This window comes from Xyrauchen texanus, chromosome 9, assembly GCF_025860055.1.
Source record: "Xyrauchen texanus isolate HMW12.3.18 chromosome 9, RBS_HiC_50CHRs, whole genome shotgun sequence".
Taxonomy (NCBI): Eukaryota; Metazoa; Chordata; class Actinopteri; order Cypriniformes; family Catostomidae; genus Xyrauchen; species Xyrauchen texanus.
In genome coordinates this window covers 45,632,100-45,654,370 of record NC_068284.1, presented here as the reverse complement: position 1 = coordinate 45,654,370, position 22,271 = coordinate 45,632,100, and the positions used below count along the sequence as shown (strand labels likewise).

General features: G+C 38.9%; 1 protein-coding gene across 4 annotated transcripts in view; it reads left to right on the top strand.

Annotated features, from left to right (window-relative positions):
* ankrd12 (ankyrin repeat domain 12) overlaps positions 1–16,500 on the top strand; it is a 79,056-nt gene extending 62,556 nt beyond the window's left edge. The window contains exons 4-13 of one of the 4 annotated variants that reach the window (XM_052134430.1): positions 787–858; positions 3,422–3,568; positions 3,878–4,081; positions 4,993–5,135; positions 5,462–5,609; positions 6,228–10,783; positions 10,947–11,045; positions 11,740–11,883; positions 12,355–12,450; positions 14,820–16,500. In XM_052134430.1, coding sequence (XP_051990390.1) covers positions 787–858; positions 3,422–3,568; positions 3,878–4,081; positions 4,993–5,135; positions 5,462–5,609; positions 6,228–10,783; positions 10,947–11,045; positions 11,740–11,883; positions 12,355–12,450; positions 14,820–15,005 — 5,795 coding nt within the window. In that variant the 3' untranslated portion in view covers positions 15,006–16,500. Of the gene's footprint in view, positions 1–786; positions 859–3,421; positions 3,569–3,877; positions 4,082–4,992; positions 5,136–5,461; positions 5,610–6,227; positions 10,784–10,946; positions 11,046–11,739; positions 11,899–12,354; positions 12,451–14,819 lie in introns of all 4 variants that reach the window. The other 3 variants (XM_052134429.1, XM_052134432.1, XM_052134431.1) reach the window with 3 other exon arrangements.
* Positions 16,501–22,271: the final 5,771 nt, after the last annotated feature.

The following is a 22,271-nucleotide window of genomic DNA, read 5'->3' as shown; positions in this document are numbered from 1 at the left end:
ACTCAAAATTATTCAAGGATTCATCAATTTGTCTTTTAAATCATATGTGTATATATAGTTACATGAGAGTGAGGAAGAAAATACAAGTTGTATCTTTAATTTGGATTTATGTGCAGACACGGATGTACTTGTATTGGTTGTTTTTGTTTTAACGGCTTTGTATGTGGCTCATTCAATAAGAAAATTGAGTTAGAACAATAATAGTTAGTTTTACTGTGCTACAAATAATATATAAGTATTAAATTAAATAAAGCTGTTTTTGTATTGATGCCATGCCAGTCTTTGTTATGAATAATCTTTGGGTTGTGTCCATCGAGTTCAAGATAAAAAGAGTAAATAATCAAATTTGATGAATTATAAATTAGTTTTTAAGTAACTGGTTTATCCATTTCTACAATGTTATTTCAATGATAAACCATTTGTATTGAATTTTTTCACAAATAGGACTATATTGCGGTATCTAATGTTACCGTGATATAAAAAAAATATAATACAGTAAAGTAAGATTTTGTTCATACCACCCACCCCATATTCAAACAAATAATCCTTTTCGAAGTAAACATGTTGTGAGGGGTTTATATGATTTTTGTGTTGTTAGCCCAGAATCTTACAAAAAAGTAGACTTTTTTTTCCAATGGGAAATCCTGTGCTGTGATTTGTCATTTGAGTGAGGGGCGGAGCCTGTTGGTGTAATCAGTGCTCTGCTCTCCCCTCCCTACCTCCCTCCCTCCTCTCGAACCCTGACCCACCCTGCCTCTCCCCGGCCTCTCTGCTTTTGCACTGTAGATGACTCTGACCCGGGGCAGTCGAGCGATGTGTGGGGAGAGAGATTACTTCCTCCCTGCAGGATATTCGCAGGTAACTGCCTCCGCTAAAGCCGCCCCACTGCAAACCATTGCTGTGTCGCACTAACGGCCTCAAACCGTACGAAACCATCCGAGACACATCTCCGTCTGCAAGCATGGACACTGTATGTTTTTCAAGATCAGATTCACAAAAACACACGATGTAACAGATTTAAATTAGCGCTATCGATGCTAATAAAAAAAATGCAATTAATCATGTCCCCAGACTATAATAAGGAGTATTCTTACCATCGGAGCAATTCACTATTGAACGACCTCCTGTTTTCAGCAGGGGGCAATAAGCGAAACTCCAGCTGTATAGGCAACCCACACTCAGGCTTGTTTGACACTAGCTACAACACAAGATGAGAGCACGTTCTTACGTTCAATCACAGCTGGACGGCATGCAGTTCCAAACGCAGTTGTCTCAAGATGAAGTTTCAAACTATATTTAACTTGGCACAGCAACCTAAAAACACGGTGTTTATGATATGACACATCAAAAGTGAGACGCTCCAAAAGCATCTATCTGACTCATGTGTACATTAACGTGTCCTTAGAAAAGTCCTTATAATTAGAGGTCGACTGATAGTGGATTTTTCATATTGTGGGACTTTTAAATGTAAACGAGCTCAAAACAAACAAGATGCTCTTATTTTGAAATGACGGAGACTTGGCTCAGTTACAATGATCTATAATTAAATATTTACCAAATTAAGCTTTTTATAGCCTATATATTCACCAGATGAGGTTTAATGAAAAATAAGGTTTATTATTATTCACATGATATAAAGGGCACGTTTCGATATAGTCACATTTTGCTTTGCATGCCCTCACTTCAATTTAGATTACTTGATTATCAAAAACAACGAGGAACACGGAGAAAAAAAAAGAAAAAACAACTATCGACATAGATTTTTGCAGATAGCCCCAAAAAGCAACTATCTGCACCGATTAATCGGTAAAACCGATATATCGGTCTACCTCTACTTAACTCTATCTCGGACAGATTGACTAATTCAATTGCAAAATGGTTTGCTGTGGACATATTCAATAATGTGGAAATGAACATTTTATTGCACACTCAAGCCACTTAATATAAAGTTTAACCAATGCTTCACTCATCTGTCACAATATTTTAATGCATTTTAATTATCATTTTGTAATATACTGTATATTCATTTGATTAATCAATCTGCATTTCTTGTAATAAATTCAATAAAAAAAAAAAAACAGCATCAATTGACAGCCCTAATTTAAATATGTTGGCTGAAATAGAGTGGTGTTGGTGTAGTGAGCTAAAGCACATATCTGGTAAGCAGAAGGTTGCTGGTTCGATCCCCACAGCCACCACCATTGTGTCCTTGAGCAAGGCACTTTGCTCCGGGGGGATTGTCCCTGTAATAAGTGCACTGTAAGTTGCTTTGGATAAAAGCATCTGCCAAATGCATAAATGTAAATGTAAAAATGTAAATGAATCTTGTTTCCATAAAGCTGCATTCACTTCCATTCAAACACATCCGAAGGCGGGAGACTGGAAACACAAGCTCATGCGGAGAAATGTCACATTCCACTGCAAACTGCAGTTTAAACTTGGAGAACTCTCGCGTGCAAATGTGGATGATGAGAAAATGCGTTACCAATAGAAGATTGTCTGACCTTTCCCTCAATGATAAAGAATACATGAAATAATATTTTGTATTTGTGATTATTTATTCAACCCAAATGCCCTTTGAGCGTGACATCATATTCAGTCCTTTGCGATGTCCGAAATAATTTTGCATGCTTAAGGCCTTGTGAGGCCGCGGCATAAGGCCTGAAACATAGTATGTGAGTGCAAACGCTCAATTTCGTATTCTTGCTTTCCGAAATGTGTCTGAATGCAATTCGTAACACAAACCAAGTACAAGCTGCTTTCTAAGCGTTGCCGAAAGGGGTTCTATAGCGGGTATTTTTCTTTTACGGTCAGTTTTGACTTTCCAGTAAGTTAAACTGTCGACAGTTTTATAGCCATCTACCTGAATAATAACACATAATAATAACCAGTGCTGACATTTGAAAACATGGAGACATTGTAACTCTGATGTTTGTTACAACCACCATAGAGTAAGCACACACGTCAAGTATGCATTTCTTGCATTTTTTTGGCCTAAAGTGTACACTTATTTCTACCGCATGACCTGTCTGTCTGCCTTTTTGCATCACCCTCAATTTGGTAGCACCGTTTTTTTGTTACAAGATCGTAAATGTAATGTATTGTAGATAGGTATTTAAAGAAGCTATCTTTACTGTCATCATTAAAAAGTGATTTGGTTTAAAAGAAGCAAACATGCAGACACATTTTCAGGTTTATCTGCTGCGTTTACTTTAATCGCATGCTTTTCAATAGTGCTTAGACTAGTGGTAGGGGTGATACATGGGCAATGCATGTCTCTACCAGGCTGGCAACAGTTAACTTCTTTAGTTTTCATCAAAATTCCTTCTGCTTGCATCAGACGTTTAAGGAAATCAGATGCATAAAATGCAAGTGAAAAGCCGTGCTCATCCATCATTTATCATTTTCATGTTTTTTGTAGACAAAGATGTTCCGGATAAGAAGAAGGTTAAGAAGGAGTCGGGGACTAAGAAGTCAACCCCTGTGAACATTTTGTTTGGCTATCCTTTATCGGAACGAAAGCAGATGGCGCTTGTAATGCAGATGACGGCGAGAGACAACAGTCCAGGTAGGGGTTGCAGACCACCTAAAACTAAACTCTTTGCTATTAGAACCGTTCTCTGTTTTCTTGAGTCTTATGCCAAATATTCTTGACACCTGAACATTTCAACTGTATAAATGATTTCCATATTTACTACAATAATGTCTCGCGCTCTAACCTGCAGTGGCCAGTTCTTTCATGTTCATAGTGATAATGTAGTAAAAGTTTTTTTTTTAATCAGAGCACTCGCTTCCCTTTTAATCTAGTCAGGTTAGATTGGCAATTCAGATAAATCAAATGACCTTGACATTCTTGTTAATGGTGTTGTAATGTCAGATACGATGCCAAGCCACCCGTCTCAAACGCCGCCAATGCAGAAAAAGATAGCTAGCAGCTCGTCCTCACGGCAGAAAGACAAAGTGAACAAACGAAACGAGAGAGGGGAGACCTCGCTGCATATGGCTGCAATCAGGGGGGATGTCAAACAGGTGAAGGAACTCATCAGCCTTGGAGCGGATGTAAATGTCAAAGATTTTGCAGGTGAGATGTTGTGTGTATTTTATGGACATATTCTGAATTATACCACCAGCCCTTACAAAACTATATCATGATACTATATCATGATATTGGAGTGGTGGTGGCATAGTGGGCTAAAGTACATAACTGTTAATCAGAAGGTCGCTGGTTCGATCCCCACAGCCACCACCATTTTGTCCTTGAGCAGGACACTTAACTACAGGTTGCTCCGGGGGGGATTGTCCCTGTAATAAGTGCACTGTAAGTCACTTTGGATAAAAGCATCTGCCAAATGCATAAATGTAAATGATACCCATAATTTAAGACAAAATACAATTCAGTTATTGTTGCTACTGTAAAGTAAAAATAAATTAATGTAGTTCTGACATCTGTCATTTTGTCACACTGCAAAAGTTATTTTTGTAATCAATATGTTTGTCTTTTTTTTGTCCAGTAAATAAACATACTTAAAATAATTTACTTGAAGAAAGATTAGCAGAGACATGTTCAGAGAATATATCTTAAATTAAGTCTATTATTTTTGAATTTTATTTGTCAGTTTAAGCATAAATCTAACCAAATTTAATGTGATTTTTGTATAAAACAAGAAGCATAAAACATTTAGCCGGTGTTGTGAGAAAAATAAACTTAACTCAATATTTTCTGAAAACAAGTCTTATTATCTAGCTCAAGTGAATCTCGTTTTAAGGATGGTTAGATATTTTTTTACTGGAAAGCAACAAGACTAAAAACTGGTTACGAAAATTATTTTTCAGTGCAGTTTTGTAGTTGTAGAGGTTGCATTATTTGCATCATTATATGGTTGCACTGATATATTACATCTGAATTTATTGTAAGAGTGTTTTTTAAACCAAATATATTTTCCTTATTCCCAGATTTTCCAGTTGCTCATACTGACTTGTCATTTTTTTCAGGTTGGACGCCTCTCCATGAAGCTTGTAACCTTGGTTACTATGATGTAGCGAAGGTTCTGATTGGTGCAGGAGCGGAAGTGAACACGCAGGGATTGGACGATGACACTCCACTTCATGACGCATCCAGCAGTGGACATAAAGATGTAAGTATCAAGCTATAATTTTAAAATGGTACATTTAAAGAAATTATTAGTGCCTTAGGAAATGTTGGATATTTTGAATTGTGCATAGTGGCATACAAAGACTTAGGGATGAGGTTAAGGATGAATGCAACAAAGAATTACCCAGGTCATATTTTACCCTAGAATGAAGCATAAGTCTTTCGCATAAAGAAACATGCATAAAGAAAAACTAAATTTATATTTTAAGACCATTAAGACTTTTATATTATTTTTGCAATCCGGACATTTCTTGAGCTTTTTTTATGCACAACTGTGTGTACATTTTCTCTGTTTTGTTTTTCCAATAGATTGTGAAGCTGCTATTGTGTAATGGAGGCAATGCCTTCCAGGCCAACAAGAGAGGAGAGAGACCGGTTGATGTTGCTGACTCTCAGGAGGTTGAGCAATTACTCAAGGGAGAGATCCCACTGTCAGAACCAGAAGAGAGCTCTTCAGGTAAGGAGATTGCTGGCAGGAGATTTGTCTGTGCTAATGCAAGTGCTAGTTCTTTTGTACTTTATTTTTTAGTGACTATTAAAGGAATATTCCGGGTTAAATATAACTTAAGCTCTTTTGCCAGGAGTTGTTGAAATGTTGTTGATGACCAAATAAAATGATGTTTGTTATATCTTCAGAGTGTGTAAATGAACAAAAATGTGTTTACAGTCATTAGAATGAAAGCCTGGCTGGTAAGTGGGTCAGTGGGTTTAAAAGCAGAAATATAAAGCTTGTATTTTTGTAAACCCACAGACCATGAATTCTTGTTTTATACTTTTAAGGTGGTACAACTAGGCGGATAAACATCTGGTTATGTGTTACCGACACAATTCCTGATGGTGGAGTTTGCTCCTTGTAAACAGTAGTTTATGAATTATTACATCACATCAATTCCATGACCCTTCTGGTATCCTCCATGGCAAAAGTAACCATGTTCATTTTTTTAAGTAGAGTTGAAAGGTTTGATATGTAACTTGCCCTGACAAGTTGTTTTAGCCCCAAATATTCCTTTAGTTAAGTCATCTCATATAATACTGTCTTAGTCATTTCCTTTGTCCACTATTTTGTTTTTCACAGAATCTGAGGACCCACCTTCTGTTAATCCATCCAGTGTAGACGAGAACATGGAATACTCTGATGCTGAAAAAGACTCTGACAATAAATCCACCACAGTGAAGGCATCATCATCCTTGTCAGGGCTAGATGAATATGAGTTCAAGGATGAGGAAGAGGAGGATGACCTGAGTAAGGCACTTAACGACAGACATATCCTAAGGCGAGAGCTCCGCCAAAACGAAAAAGAGGAGAAGGAAAGAAACCACTATGCTTCCAAACAAGGCAGCAAAAGTGACCAGTCAACGCTAGTGTGCAAGACTAAAAAAACGAAGGCAACCCGTGTCTACTGCAGTTCAGACAGTTCAAGTGATGAAGCCGAGGTGCCATCAGAAAGGAGGAGCTCGCCGACTAGGTCGGTCAGTGTAGATGGTCACAAAACTGACAATAGATCGAAGAAAGAAATTCTCAATATTACACCTGCGGAGCAGAAAGAAAAAGGTAAACTGAAGAAAAAGAACAAGAGCCAAAGCAAAAACAAGGAGAACCAAGAAGTTCGAGAAGATGGTAAAGAGAACAGCAAATCCCTTCTTTTTTCCACGGCCACTGTGTCCGACAATTCTGATAAGGGTGTCAGGGAAGAGGACTCCTTCAAAATGTCGTTCAGTGCAAAGGATGACACATCGGTCCACCTGTTTCACCTGTCTGTAGTCAAGTCCCCAAAGCTGAACCACAACCAAACTGACAAGCAAACAACCCCTCTGAAACAAGAAAATGCTAAGACGTGTGTTTCAATTGGCGATGCGTCCTGTCCAGTGGACAGTGTCAAGTACAACCACTACACAGAGTCGGACTTCTGCACTGAAGGTTCGAGCAGTAAGAGCTGCAAACACAAGGAGAAAAGCAAGCATCACCACAAAGAGCTCAGCTTAGATGGAGATGATGGTAGCTCCAGTCCTTTCAAAGACAATTGTCTTAGCAACAGTATGGAGAGTTCTGAGGGTGTATTCAGGAAGACTGACAAAGATGGGAAAGTTGTTAAGAAGCACAAACTGAAACACAAGGAGAAGGAAAAGTACAGGAAAGAGTACGAGGCCGAGAGGAATCACCATCGGCAGAAAGAGGCCCGCAAAGATGGGCATAAGAATATGGAGTTCGATCGGGAGTTTTGGAAAGAGAACTTCTTCAAAAGCGAAGAGAACGAAGAGCTCACTGGTAAATGTGAGATGCTTGGTGGCGAATCTCCTCTGAAATCTTCAGAATCATCTCCTGTTAAGGAAGAAAAAGGGGCATCAAAAGACAAACATTCGAGCAGCAGTAGCTGCAAGGACAGAAGGCCAAAGGAGGAGCGAGAAAAGGACAAGACCATAAAAAAAGAGAAAAAGGAGGTTCCCATCAAAGACGAGCGTGGAAAGGACGGAAGGGGAGATGAAATTGATGACCGGACTGATGGCCTTTGCTCTGGACGAATTTCTGAGGGTTCATTACACAGTTCTGGTGTGAAAGAGGAAGCAGATGATAAGCCGATCACTGGGATTTCAGTTGACCAAGATCAACAGGAGTCTGTAGAGAAGAACACTCGTGAGAGAAATGATAAGCGTGTGCCAACAAAGGATCGGGAGCCTGAGAAGTCTGATAAAAAGCATGCAGATAAAGACAAGAAAGTCAAATCTGACCATTCAGCTGACAAGCCTGAATTGCACAACTCCACAGATCGATGGAAAGAGGAGAAGAAATCGCCAAATGAGAAGAGCCATAAGGATAGTGAAAAGATCAAGGTAATGTCAGTGATGAAAAAACATGAGGAAATCAAAAAGAATAAGGACAAGTTTGACAAAAGAGCAGAGAAAGAGCATTCTTCTGGTGACCACAAAGATAAAACAAGTTCTGAAAAGAAAGCAAAAGCCCCTGAGAAAACCACGGATCATGCCAAATCTGAGCGCAATAAGGAAAAAGAACGGGATAAGGAAAAAGATTCTGACAAGAGGAAGAAAGACAAATTGAAAGAGGCCACCCCCTCTTCCACGTCCTACTCCAATCTCAAGTTGTTGTTGGAAGAGAAGAAAGGCTACATTTCTGAGAATAATAAGGTCATCTCATGTAAATCAAAAGAGGAGCTAACGAAGCCTTCAGAGAAAGACAGAGATAGAAGAGAAAGGGAACGGGAGTCTGAAAGACATCGAGACCGTGAGCGAGATCGACACAAAGATAAAGACCGGTCACAGCTGAATAGAGATGGTAAAATTAGCAAGACGAAACCAAGTGAAGTGGATTCCAAACCTAAAGTTGCACCTGCTCTGAAGGATAATCATCCCAAAGAAAAGAGGTTGGTCAATGATGATCTCATGAAGACCAGCTTTGAACGCATGCTTAGTCTCAAGGACCAGGAAATTGAACAGTGGCACAAGAAGCACTTAGAGAAAATCAAGCAGAAGGAAAGGGAACGACTAAAACTACGCCCAGGAATTGACCTAGTTAAACAGAAAAGCAAGGATAAAACGAAAACTCCCTCTTCGTCCAGTGAGCCCTTTCTAACCAAGGAACTAACTCGCTCCAAAAGCTCAGAAGTCTCGGAGGGTCATTGTGAGAAGACCTTAAAAGATGCCACCAGTGGAAGAACGCTCTCGCTAGATACGAGAAATCTCTCGTCCTTTGGAAAGAATGGTCCAGTAATAGAAAACAACATTAGCCGATCTCCACGACCGGATAGTGAAAAATCTGGCCTTATGTCAAGATCCGTATCCATGATGTCTATGGCAAGCTCAGAAGACTCCTTCCAGACAACCATATTAACCCCTAGACCCACTGAATACGATTCGGACCTCAACATGGAAGCTTTAGATTCCCAGCCATCTTTCCTGCAGTCTTCCAACGTTCTACAGTCCTCCAGGTCTCCTACTGTTCATGATAAAGATACTTGCAGTCTTCACGAATCGGCTCTCTGCAATCGCACACCATTGTCAAGCAGGCATCCTTCCCCATGCTTAAGGGCAATTCTGGATGAAGAAGCGAAGGTGCAACCAGCAGAAACTAGACTGAGCGAAGAGTCCCAGAAAATGTGTATTGCATCACACCCAAGCAATGAGCAAACTGCAGTTCATCAGACAGAAATTAATGCGACCTATGTTCAGGAGACACGATGTAATCAAAGTCTCACCAGTACTCTTCCAGATGCCGAAAGTCATACAACTAGTAATGAGGGTGAAGGCATCTCTTCTGTTTGTCAAGCTAAGTCTTCATCACACTTAGCAGACCTTAGCAGCCAACAAGGTGGCCTCACACAGGATAATAGTGTTTTTCAGACCCATTTGGAGAACAGCCAATCTTGCAACACTGGTAGTCAAGTAGAGCAGCCCGGTCTTGGTGAGCTTGATGTATCTGGTACAGTAATGACAGAGGGCTCCAACAAGGATTCTCCATTAGGTGTTGAATCACAAGTTGTATCAATTCAGTCCTCTCAGACACCGAATTCTTTGGACAAGAATGCACTTTTGCATTCAAGTAGCCAGCTATGGGAAACTGCCCTATGTTCCAGCAATGAGCTGACACAGAGAGCCAACTCTAGTCTGAGACCAGAGCAGAAAGAGAAACCCTTAATTGTTGTGGAGCACAAACTGGACAAGATTGGGGAAAACATCTCCAGAAGAGATAACACAAGCACTGCAAACTCATCAGTTGGTTCATTTAGATCCAGCTCTGAGGAATCTGCTAAACCACTGTTGAGAACCACCAACATAGAGGATACAGAAAATAATTCTGAAAGTGTCCAAGAAGAAAGTACAACAAATTTCTCCAGTGAGTCATTGGATACAGTTGATGCTCAAACAGAGAAACTCAAAGATGGCCTGCTTTCGACGTCAACAAATGTGTCTCACTGCACCAGTCCAGAGAGGATCCCTGAAGATTCAATGGAGTTGTCTGAAGAGGTTTCGGACGAGAACCAAGTCACAGAGACAGATGGCACAAAAGTCTTATCCTCAGAAGAAAGTGCGACAACCCAAGCTTTAGCTGAAAGTAAGGCAGATGTAGAGATGTCAGACCAGCTTGCTGTTGAGGAGCTGCCTGCAAAATCACACCTTCAGTCTAGTGGGGAACAAGGTCAAAGCAACACTGGAGTTGAGCAAGATCCTCAGGTAGAGCCACCTAGTGAAGGCACCTCAGGAAGCTCTTCACCATTTTCTGTTGCGGAGAGAGATTCCGATACATCTGGGGCCAAAACCAAAGTCCGACTCATGGATGAGGAAGGTGATAACCAGGTGACCCATCCAAGGAAACGAAAGATGCCTAGGGTTTTGCTTCAGGCACAAGCGAACCTAACAGCTCAGCAGGTCAAAGAAAAGACACAACAGTCCTTAGCTGCAATTGTAGATGCACTGAAGCTTGAAGAGATCGAGCCTTACCAGACCGAGAGAGCGAACCCATATTATGAGTACTTACACATTCGCAAGAAGATCGAGGAGAAGAGGAAAGTTCTTTGTAGTGTCATTCCTCAAGCTCCTCAGTACTATGATGAGTATGTGACATTTAATGGATCCTACCTGCTGGATGGAAACCCACTGAGCAAGCTCTGCATCCCGACCGTAAGCTTTTACCACTTCGGTTTTGTCATTATATAACAAAATGATTCTCTAGATTACGAGAAGACAAAATATTATACCATAAACATGTTTTTAGTTCAAATGGAACCAGTGCTGAAGTCTTTAGCCTCACCATTGGAGAATTGTATTCCATTTGTTGTTATAGATTACTCCACCCCCCTCCCTATCTGAACCACTGAAGGAGATGTTCAAACAGCAGGAGATTATGAGGATGAAGCTAAGACTGCAGCACAGCATAGAGAGGGTAAATGAGTGCAATGTTCTACATCTACTTGCATATGGACCTCTAGAACAGGGGTTCCCAACTGAACCCCTGGGATTTAATCACAAAAAATATTTTCAACTGTTTCCAGTTTATGTTATAAAAAGAAGCAAAAATCGTGGTTACATTAATGCACTTACAATGGATGTGTATGGGGCCAGTCCATAAACATTCAAATACACACTTTTTCACAACTTGCCACAAGTTGTAAACATTATGTGTTAACATGATTTTACTGTGATTAAATTGTTTACCAACCTTATCTGTGTAAAGTTATGTCCAATATTAGAGCTTCGTTGCCATGAGAACCCAATGCCGGTAAACCCCAAGTGATTTTATCACATTAAAATCATGTAAAACAGAGATTTTATGACACTAAAATCATGTTAACATGCGTATTGTTTAAATCTTGTGGAGATACTTTTGAAACGGTGGGTGTTTTAACGTTTAAAATACTGGCACCATTCATTTCCATTGTAAGTGTCTCGCTGTAATGGCAATTTTGGCTTTTAAAAAATAAATGAGGGATGAGTCGAAAATATTTTTCAACTTTATGCGACTGTCGATTGATCTGATCTTGTACAGAACCCGGAAAATTATTTTAAACAATAGGATTGCTTCTTTTTGCCTGTAATAAAGATGATTTGATGGAATGTTTGTGCCTTCGCTGTTCCAGGAAAAGCTGATTGTATCCAATGAGCAAGAGGTTTTGAGAGTTCATTATCGTGCTGCAAGAACACTAGCCAATCAGACGCTTCCATTCAGTGCCTGCACGGTCCTATTGGATGCTGAAGTATACAACATGCCCCAGGACGTCCAAGTGAGTGAACATATTGTAAGGACATCATTCAAACTAAATAATCAGTACTTTTAACTACTTTTAGGAGCTTTAAAAACCAAAATGAAAGAACAGTGCCTTTGTGTCCAGTCTCAGATGGACAGAAATGTTAAGACCCAAATGACGCATAGATACAGTATGTTTCGTCAGAAACGTTGTCATGTCTTGTAAAGGCTTTCAAGTCATTGGAGGATGAGCATTATTTTTCTCTTTTAAAGAGATATTGTTTGTATTATCTTTCATCTGTAATGTGTATGAAAGGAAAACAATCTTTTGAAGATTAAAAAATACACTCCTTTTGCATTTTTATTTCTTCATTTATGTCATTTATCTATTCTAACACTGTATGTTTTAATATCTACCATGAAAATGCACAACATTGTAATTTATACATTGATGTTGTTGATTAATACCTGCTACGTTTACAATGTGCTACCTCTTTTTGCTCTTCAGGGTGATGATGGCAAAACTTCTGTTAGAGATCGGTTCAATGCAAGACAGTTTATGTCTTGGCTTCAAGATGTAGACGACAAGTTTGACAAGTTAAAGGTACAAAAAAGTAAAAAGATATGTTATGTAAAATCAATTGAATAATGTATTTGTGCTTTTTATGCATTACCCTACCCATTGTCTTTTAAGAAGATTTTAGGTAAAAAATTCTGTGAACACATAAGGGAATATTAATATTTTGGTTGCTTTGGCTGTTTTTTACCATTTGTAACCCTCAGTGACCCAAGCATTATTCATGATATATTGGGCCCTGTTTTAAGAGCACTAAGCACAGCGCTATGCTATAAGTCATACTGTATGTGCAAAGTCAGTGGTATGGCCATGAAGTTTTGGTATTTTTGTGCAAACATGCGCTACAGGTTTGGTGAAAATATGTGCGTGAAGTGCTAATGGGCTGGGGCAAGTGCAATTTAATTAAGTTATTGCACCGTCTGCGTCCTATTATATAGTCCAAGATAGCACATTCATAAGAAGTTGGTAGTGTAAATGGACTGTATGCAGTGAATTAGAAGAATAGAAATATGTAGTAACATTCTTTTGTGTATTATCTGTGCCCTTCTGAATGTCAGGCATATTTCTGTGACAGTGACACTCTTTTTATAAGCATGGACAAAGTGTTTTTTGTCAAATTCTTGGATGTAGGTTCTGTTAATTATAAAGAAAGCAAATATTATGAATCATATTGATCAAGTGACACAAATCATGACTAGTATTAACAGTGATTACAGGATAGGCTTTGTCCTCTGTCTTGTCCGATGGGTCGTTTTCAATGATGCCGCGGGCCGCCAGTTGCCCATCCCAGTTCATTGCGTACAGTCCATTTACAGGACCCACTTTATATTAGGTGGCCTTAACTACTACTTCACCATTTGATACAATGTAATTATTATGTACATACATGTTGTTGCATTGTAATTACATTTAAAGTACCTGCATTTAATAACATTTGTAGTTACACTATTAACTTTACCCCTAACCCAACCCTTCCCTTACTCCTAACTCTATTCCCAACCCTTCCCTTACACCTAACTCTAATCCCAACCCTTCCCTTACACCTAACTCTAATCCCAACCCTTCCCTTACACCTAACTCTAATCCCAACCCTTCCCTTACACCTAACTCTAATCCCAACCCTTCCCTTACACCTAACTCTAATCCCAAACCTTCCCTTACTCCTAACTCTAATCCCAACCCTTCCCTTACTCCTAACTCTAATCCCAACCCTTCCCTTACTCCTAACTCTATTCCCAACCCTTCCCTTACTCCTAACTCTATTCCCAACCCTTCCCTTACACCTAACTCTAATCCCAACCCTTCGCTTACACCTAACTCTAATCCCAACCCTTCCCTTACACCTAACTCTAATCCCAAACCTTCCCTTACTCCTAACTCTAATCCCAACCCTTCCCTTACTCCTAACTCTAATCCCAACCCTTCCCTTACACCTAACTCTAATCCCAACCCTTCCCTTACTCCTAGCTCTAATCCTAACCCTTCCCTTACTCCTAACTCTAATCCCAACCCTTCCCTTACTCCTAACTCTAATCCCAACCCTTCCCTTACACCTAACTCTAATCCCAACCCTTCCCTTACTCCTAACTCTAATCCTAACCCTTCCCTTACTCCTAACTCTAATCCTAAACCTTCCCTTACTCCTAACTCTAATCCTAAACCTTCCCTTACTCCTAACTCTAATCCTAAACCTTCCCTTACTCCTAACTCTAATCCTAACCCTTCCCTTACTCCTAACTCTAATCCCAACCCTTCCCTTACTCCTAACTCTAATCCTAACCCTTCCCTTACTCCTAACTCTAATCCCAACCCTTCCCTTACTCCTAAACCTAACTCTAATCCCAACCCTTCACTTACTCCTAACTCTAATCCCAACCCTTCCCTTACTCCTAAACCTAATCCTAACCCTTCCCTTACTCCTAACTCTAATCCCAACCCTTCCCTTACTCCTAATCCTAACTCTAATCCTAACCCTTCCCTTACTCCTAACTCTAATCCTAACCCTTCTCTTACTCCTAACTCTATTCCCAACCCTTCCCTTACTCCTAACTCTATTCCCAACCCTTCCCTTACTCCTAACTCTAACTCTATTCCCAACCCTTCCCTTACTCCTAACTCTAATCCTAACCCTTCCCTCAATCCTAACTCGAATCCCAACCCTTCCCTTACTCCTAACTCTAATCCCAACCCTTCCCTCAATCCTAACTCTAATCCCAACCCTTCCCTTACTCCTAACTCTAATCCTAACCCTCTTTTTGTGCATACTTGCACGAAAATACTAGAACTTCATGGCCATACCCACTGGCTTTGCGCTTGATATGAAGTAGAACAAAACAATTAATACTGAATTGCTCCATGCATACCTGTTTGACTGATGTAAATCTGTCTTTCCGCAGACATGTCTCTTGATGCGCCAGCAGCACGAAGCGGCCGCGTTAAACGCAGTTCAGCGTCTGGAGTGGCAGCTAAAGCTGCAGGAACTGGATCCCGCCACTTACAAGTCTACCAGCATTTTCGAGATTCCCGAATTCTACATCCCACTCGTGGAAGTCAATGACGACTTTGACCTGACGCCGATATGACCTCGTGACGGCGTCCCATTCTGAGATATAGAAATGACGGAAACAATTCGTAGGTGTCGGATCGTGACAGTGATGTCACGACATGAGCGTAGAATAAAAAACACAAAGCACTTGATTGGGGTGGGGTGGGGGGGGTCGTTTGGTGTGTGCGTGTTTGCGTGCATGTATGTTTGAGGTTTTGTGTGTGTTGTTGTGCTTGTGTACCGTATGTGAACGACCAGAGAAGTAACAAAAATGAACGAAAAATAATACAAACATCAAATCGCTCAGTCTACGACAGCGCTGCACTTCACAGCCATCGCCAGTTCAGTCCGTGTTCTAGTGCTGGTCCATGCGTACCTGGTCCAAACGCACTTCACTAGGTGGGCATCAGATTGGCTCTCAAAGACTACACGCCTAACTGAAACGCACTTAACCCTGAGCTCCACTGGTGAAGACCACCATTGGAAAGTGTTCGGCGAAATAAATGGGGGAGGGGGGGGGGGGTGTTTCCTCCACCATCAAAGGGATAGTTCACCCAAAAATGAGAATTATGTAATCATTTACCCACCCTCAAGTTGTACCAAACCTATATGACGCACTTTCTTCTGTTAAACACAAAAAGAAGTGTGTAGCACCATTCTTTTTCATTGTACGGAGGATAAAAAAGTGGGGTCATTTTGCCTAACATTTCCTTTCGTGCTCCATGGAAGAAAGCTCATGACATTTGGGGTAAACTTTTGCCTTTAAGAAAGAGATCTCAATCCAACATGTTTCTACGGTGAGTGTTCATAGATTATGTATAGATTGTGCTCCTCATTTTTTAACTTATTTTATACATACTGACTGTGCGTTTGTAAATAGCCATGTAATTATTGTTTTTAACTTGTAAAAAATGAAAGACAACTGAGAGGACAGAAAAAGTAATATTTTGATTGTAAACTTTCTTTTGTCTAATGTTTAATGGACCAAAGTTGTTTTTACATTGAAGTTCTTTGTTGGTGTCGTTTGTTGATGTTTGCTTAACTCTTTAAGCATGTGTTTTTGAATTACCTTTTTTGTTTAGTTTTATCCTTTTTTTATTTTTAATTGCTCTTTTCCCCTTAGACATTCATCACAGCCGGTGTATTTTGACTTGTGATTTCTATAATGTGCATGCTTTCGCAGGTTCGTCCCTCTTTGAAAAGTTGTACCGTGGTGAGGTTTACTGAAGTGGTCCTGGTTCTTTTCTGCCATCGTTGTGTCTATTAGTAACATCCACTTTTTGTGTGTTGTCCCTTGTGTCTTGCGCACATTTAAAAAAATTAATTAAAAAAATTGTCGTGGCTTTTCGGTAGAAAATAAAAAACTTTTACAGTTTTAATGTGAGATCACAACAAAACCTATTTTTTACAACATAATGCCTTTTGAACGATGGTTCTAAAAATATGTCTATTTTAATATTTACTTGTTACATGAGGATGTACATATTTGTAATATATAATTGAATAAATTTTATTTGTTGTGAAATCAAAAACTATCTTGCTGTGGGTTGCCTTTTTTATTTTGTGTCGGCACATACTTGTGATGTGAATTTTCCTAAAAAATTAAATAATAATTCAAGAATCACTATCATTTAAAAAAAACACTTAATATTTTTTTAAATGCTATTAGACATTTAAATGTATTAGTTGCATATATTAACGAAAGTAACCAAGTGATAAAGTGTGTTTTTTACAGAAAGCAACAAATTCAACTGATGAAGTACCAACATATTAACATGAAATGAATATTCCCAGGATCAATACGAGTTAAGCTCAATCGACAGCATTTGTGGCGTAGTTTTGATTACTTCAAAAGTTTTATTTTAACTTGTGTCCTTTTCTTTAAAAAAAAAATTAATTTAGGTTACAGTGAGACACTTACAATGGAAGTGAAGGGGCAAATTTTGGGGGCATTTAAAGTCAGAAATGTGAAGCTTATAATTTTATAAAAGCACTTTCATTCATTCTCTGTGTATTACTTGAGCTGTACAATTGTTTAAATAATTTAAGGGTTTACTGCATTATGTCGTAATGGGAAAAGAAGTTCTAAACAAAGTCGTTCTAGCAAGTCAGTCCACTGTCGGCCTTTTTTGGAACGCTCTCGGGAGGCTATTTCCAGTCATGCCAGTGCAGCTCCTATGTACTTGATTGGAGAAAGACCAAAATCTCAAAAACGCTTGGTCAAAATTACAATAACAGAACATATTTCAAATTATATATAAAATCTGACAATACAGGTATCATAAATTGTAATTCGTAACCTCAGATTACGATAAAAACGTAATCTTCCCGGCTGATATAGCTAATGCGCATGCGTGTTCTAGAGTTGATTGACAAGTGACGTCTGTATCTATAAGGTAATCAGCTCTTTTAACTGTAAGGCGGGACTTCCTTATTACATCCGTTGACCGTTGGGCGCTCAGAGCTCCTCGGTTGAGCGTTCGAGTTTTTCCCATTCATTTTAATAGAAGTGGCCCGTCTCTGCTTAATATTGTCTGGTTTTAAAATTGGATATAACCGGAGCCCATCTGAATGGTCGTGGCTAGAAGGGATCCCTCTCTCGTCTACTTCTCGCGCATGCGCATTCTGTTGTGATGCTTTCGCCTGTGCTTTTTTGGCTCGCATCTCGGCGTATTAATGAAGGAAAGCATTAGAAACTTTAATAAAATCAATAATATAACTATTATTATCATAAAATAGTGACTATTTTTACTAGGCGTAAATACCTGCCACATTAGGCGGCTATTTGCACTGAAATAGTGTAATGGAAACAACAGTTTGATGGAAACTCCTTGAGTGTCTGCAATGTAAAGACGGATAAAATTAGCTTTTTCTATGCGGATGACATGGGTTCTAATCCTTTTTATTTAATACTGCTTATAATAAATAAATAACATTAATATAAAGGTTGATTTCCTCGCAGTGATAAGTTGGTGTAGGCTCTAAATAAATTAGTGCAAAGATGCTGCTCTTTACACTTAGTGGTGTAGTGCTCTTAGTGGTGCTCTTTACACTTAGTGGTGTAGCCAAGGGTGAGACCCAGGATCTCAGAATATTCATAGTTTTTTTTTCCTTCAAATATATTTATAAAATTGTTACAAATGCATAAATACTCTTTTGTGAAAGAACTGTTGGAATGCACCACCTTTCTGTTGCTAAAGAAAATTTGGAGAATAAATTTGGTCCATCCATTTTTATTGAGGCCCACCAAAAGTAATTTCCTGGCTACGCTCTTGTTTATACTTATTGCAAATAGCTTCTGCTTTAACCGTGGTGTGTCAATAAAAAAAGTTACTCAGATGACCTTAGAGAAAAAAACTGCCATAATAATATTAGATATTAACATTATTTACCACTTTCAATCAGTTCTGATCATAACTACCAAATATTCATTCATTTGCAGGATTTTAACCCTTTAAATGCCAGTTTGTTTACATAATGTCACTGTTGTTTTTCACACCTACACACACACACACACACACACACACACACACACACACACACTGATATTCAAACCAACATAATTTATTCAATTGGCCTGCAGTGCTCTATAATACATCAAACAGAAAATAGGAGAAAAGCATGTATTTGCTCCATAGGCTAAACATGAGAAAATGGCGCCATCTGGTGGAAAATATAAAACAACATTTTAATTTTTAAATCAGGGCTCCGGAATGAAAGCATAATATCATTGAATTCATGATTTTATGCTTTAATGGCTCAGGAATCAAATATTGCTATTTTAATGGGTTTCAATGGAGACATTTTTGCCCTGAAGGTCCTGGGTGTAACTATATTGTATACACATTGTATTATAGATGTATTATTGGAACTGAGGTTGAAATATGAAAATACACCAAAACATAAGTTGAAAAAGACAATGAAAAAGACAAAAATCCTCAAAACAGACAATTTAAAATGATAATTTCGGAGCGCCCCTCGTTGCTGTGCGACTTCAAATTACCGCCGTGTAAGAATCTCGCGAGATTAACGAGAGAGGGATCCCTTCTAGACATGACCCATCGGAATGGACGTCTATGGAGATGCTTCAGTGTGCTCACTTAATGAATTTAATCGCCTGTCCACTCATCTTTAATATGTTTTACAAAAAAAATATGTGTGGAGTTTTTGTTTTACGAAAAAAAACTATGTGTGGAGTTTACTACAATAAAATTGCTGTTTTATAAGAAGTCAAGGACGATTTTGCGACAGATAGGCGTCAGTTTACGGCTCTCTTCATTCATTTGTATGGTATCTGCAAACGGTGACTTACTGTCGTAACACGCTAGTTGACCGTTACACTCTGTCCTATGTTAAAACGTGGAGGTTGTTATCTCAGTAAGATCTGATATAACTTTACCCAGAAAAGTTTAGTAAACGATTGTATCACACACACATATCAGCCGATTAAGTAACGTCATGCGGCTATACTTATAACACTCACACTCTTTAATCAGCCAATCAGAACACTTTGATGTGCTGCCTATCATTCTCCTAGTGTAGTAGTAGCAGCGGTTCATTCATGTTTAATGTCATATTTCAGACTCATAATAGTTGTTAGCTGAGGGCGCTATTTAACTACTGTTGTGTTCGACAACCACGAGAAAACACGCTACTCTTTGGTGTTGGTCTCAACGCTATCTTTTGAGAGCGATGTTTTGGAAAGAGGGGGCGTGTCTAATGTTAACGCCTCAGTCTAATGGAAGTTCCAGAATGGGTAAAATCGCTTACAACAAAGTAGAGAAATTTGATCTTAGTATTACACTTACATAAATGTAACAAGGTGCAGGGTTTCAGCGAGTTAGACCATTATGTTTGTTAAACCGATAACTCAAGAGTTTATTTAGGGTGTGTTCACACTTGTAGTCTGGTTCTCTTGGTCTGGAGCAAAAAAGAAATTGATACTCTTTGGTACATTTAGTCCTGGTTCGTTTAGCTGGCATTTTCACACTGGTATTTTTAACGATACAAAACATCAAGGCATCAGGGAAAATCACAACCTGATTGGACAGCTTATAAGACGTATATTTTTTGACGGTAGCCTACTTGCCGATCATCCAAAACATTGCTGGCGAAATGCACTCGTTGGATGTATATATGTATATATGGTGGTATTTTTACCAGCTGAGAACAAATTAATTACTAATAAAATGTGTAATGGAGTCAAAACAGTGCCAGAAATTCCTCCATTGCACACAAACGAAAATATGCTGCAAGGACGGCTGACGGTCGGTTCTGACGCCAGTCCCGAACTGTAATAGTGCAACATAGCTCCTATGATGAGAAGAACCAGGTATGCTTGAGGTCAGTATTAGGCCAATTACTTCCTGTTTTTGGTCCGTTTAGACGTCTTTGGTTCATGTTGCATTCATATATCAATCGCACCGCACCAGAGTTTGTTTGGAAACGGACCGAGACCCACTTTTCAGGCGGTCTCGGTCCGCTTGTTTGGTGCGCATCAAGGTTCGGATGGCAGCATTCACACTTGTTGAAATGAACATCACTAACTGAGCAATCGCACCAGAGTTCGTTTTAATCCAACCAAACCTGCCAAGTGTGAACACACCCTAAGACGCTTCATTAAAAGAATTGTATCACGAGTTATTCGTTCGTGAATCGAACCAGTGGACACACTGTATGCTTGTTTTAGGATAGTGCCTGCTATGTCAACACCATGTTGTCTATTTATCATCTTTGTATTTTGGTATTCAGTAGCTCATCATGTTCAGTTCAGACTTTAAGCACACAACTTGGGTAAAATATTATTTATTTCACCGTGGCGCTGAAGATTCACTAGAGGCGGAACATCATCGCTCAGTTATAATCAGGGACTAAAAACAAAATGTTTTACATTTTGGTTCATTCTGAGCAAAAACTGTATTTTCCCATTCTTAATGGTAACCAGTTAGAACAAAATAAAAGAACGATTAATAACTATCTTTTTAAAATGACAGTACTCTGCGCTAAGGGGTGGGTGAAATACCAGCAGTGTTGCCAGATCTCGCAAGAGAAACAAGCAACCTGGTCTGGAAAAACAAGCCCAAATTAAGCCCAAAATAAGCCACTAGCCTCACCAAAATAAATGAAAATAAGCAACTAATTTTTTTCCTGTGTGGTGGATTTATCAGCATAGAAATCATAACCAGTATACAGTTAATTAACAGTCAAGTATTATTTTAATCTACTTCTCAGTCACAACCCGGCAGCATAAAATCTGTATTAATTCATCATATCAAACAATCATGTTTTCCTTGTATGGATTAGCCGTGTATGTACAGTATATCTGACTGATGTACTATTGATGTGTATCAATATATGATGTGTATTCTATAGCTGACTGAATAGAATATGACCTCAGTAGTGATGGTTCATAAATCAAGACTTGGGGGTTTGAACCACCCAGGTCAACCATAGACGACACACCCCCTATATGAAAGCATACATACCATGGTAGTATCACTATATGACATCATCAGTGTACCATAGTCCCAATACTTTTCTGTAAGATGCTTAAACTTTACTCCAGGAAGAACACCTAAATGTTTTCTGATTAATGCATGTTGTATGTTCTTTTGTTGAGCTTAACTGATTTATCGTGCTGGGATGGTTAGTGTGCCTTTAAGAGGGCTATATGTTCCACTCACTCTGTTGAAATAAATCCATAGAGTTGCAAGAAAGTGTTTATTAAGAGACATAAACAAGTCTTCCTCTAGGGGGCGCCTTGAGGCTCATACAAGGAATTTTTCTTGGTGACAGAAGCTTCCAGTGCACAAACAATACAACAACAAGACAGAGATAATAAAAATAAAAAGCTAATAGAAAATATGAGTATATATATATATATATATATATATATATATATATATATATATATATATATATATATATATATAACACAATAAGACAAATATATATATATATATATATATGTATGTACCAATACAAATCTGTTATATACAGATAGTGCAAGGGATTGTAATGGCAGAAGTGGATATGTTGGATAATATAAATCGACTTAACTGTGTATTGCACATAATTATTGCTCAATGGGGCAGTTTTAACTGTTCATGAGATGGATAGCCTGACGGAAAAAAACTGTTCCTGTGCCTGACGGTTCTGGTGCTCATTAGAGCCGTCCAGAAGGCAACTGTTCAGAAAGGTAATGGGCTTGGTGAGTGGGGTCCAGAGAGATTGTTCCGTCCCTTTTCCTCAGTCTGGAAGTGTACAGGTCTTGAAGGGAGGGGGGCAGGGGGCAACCAATAAT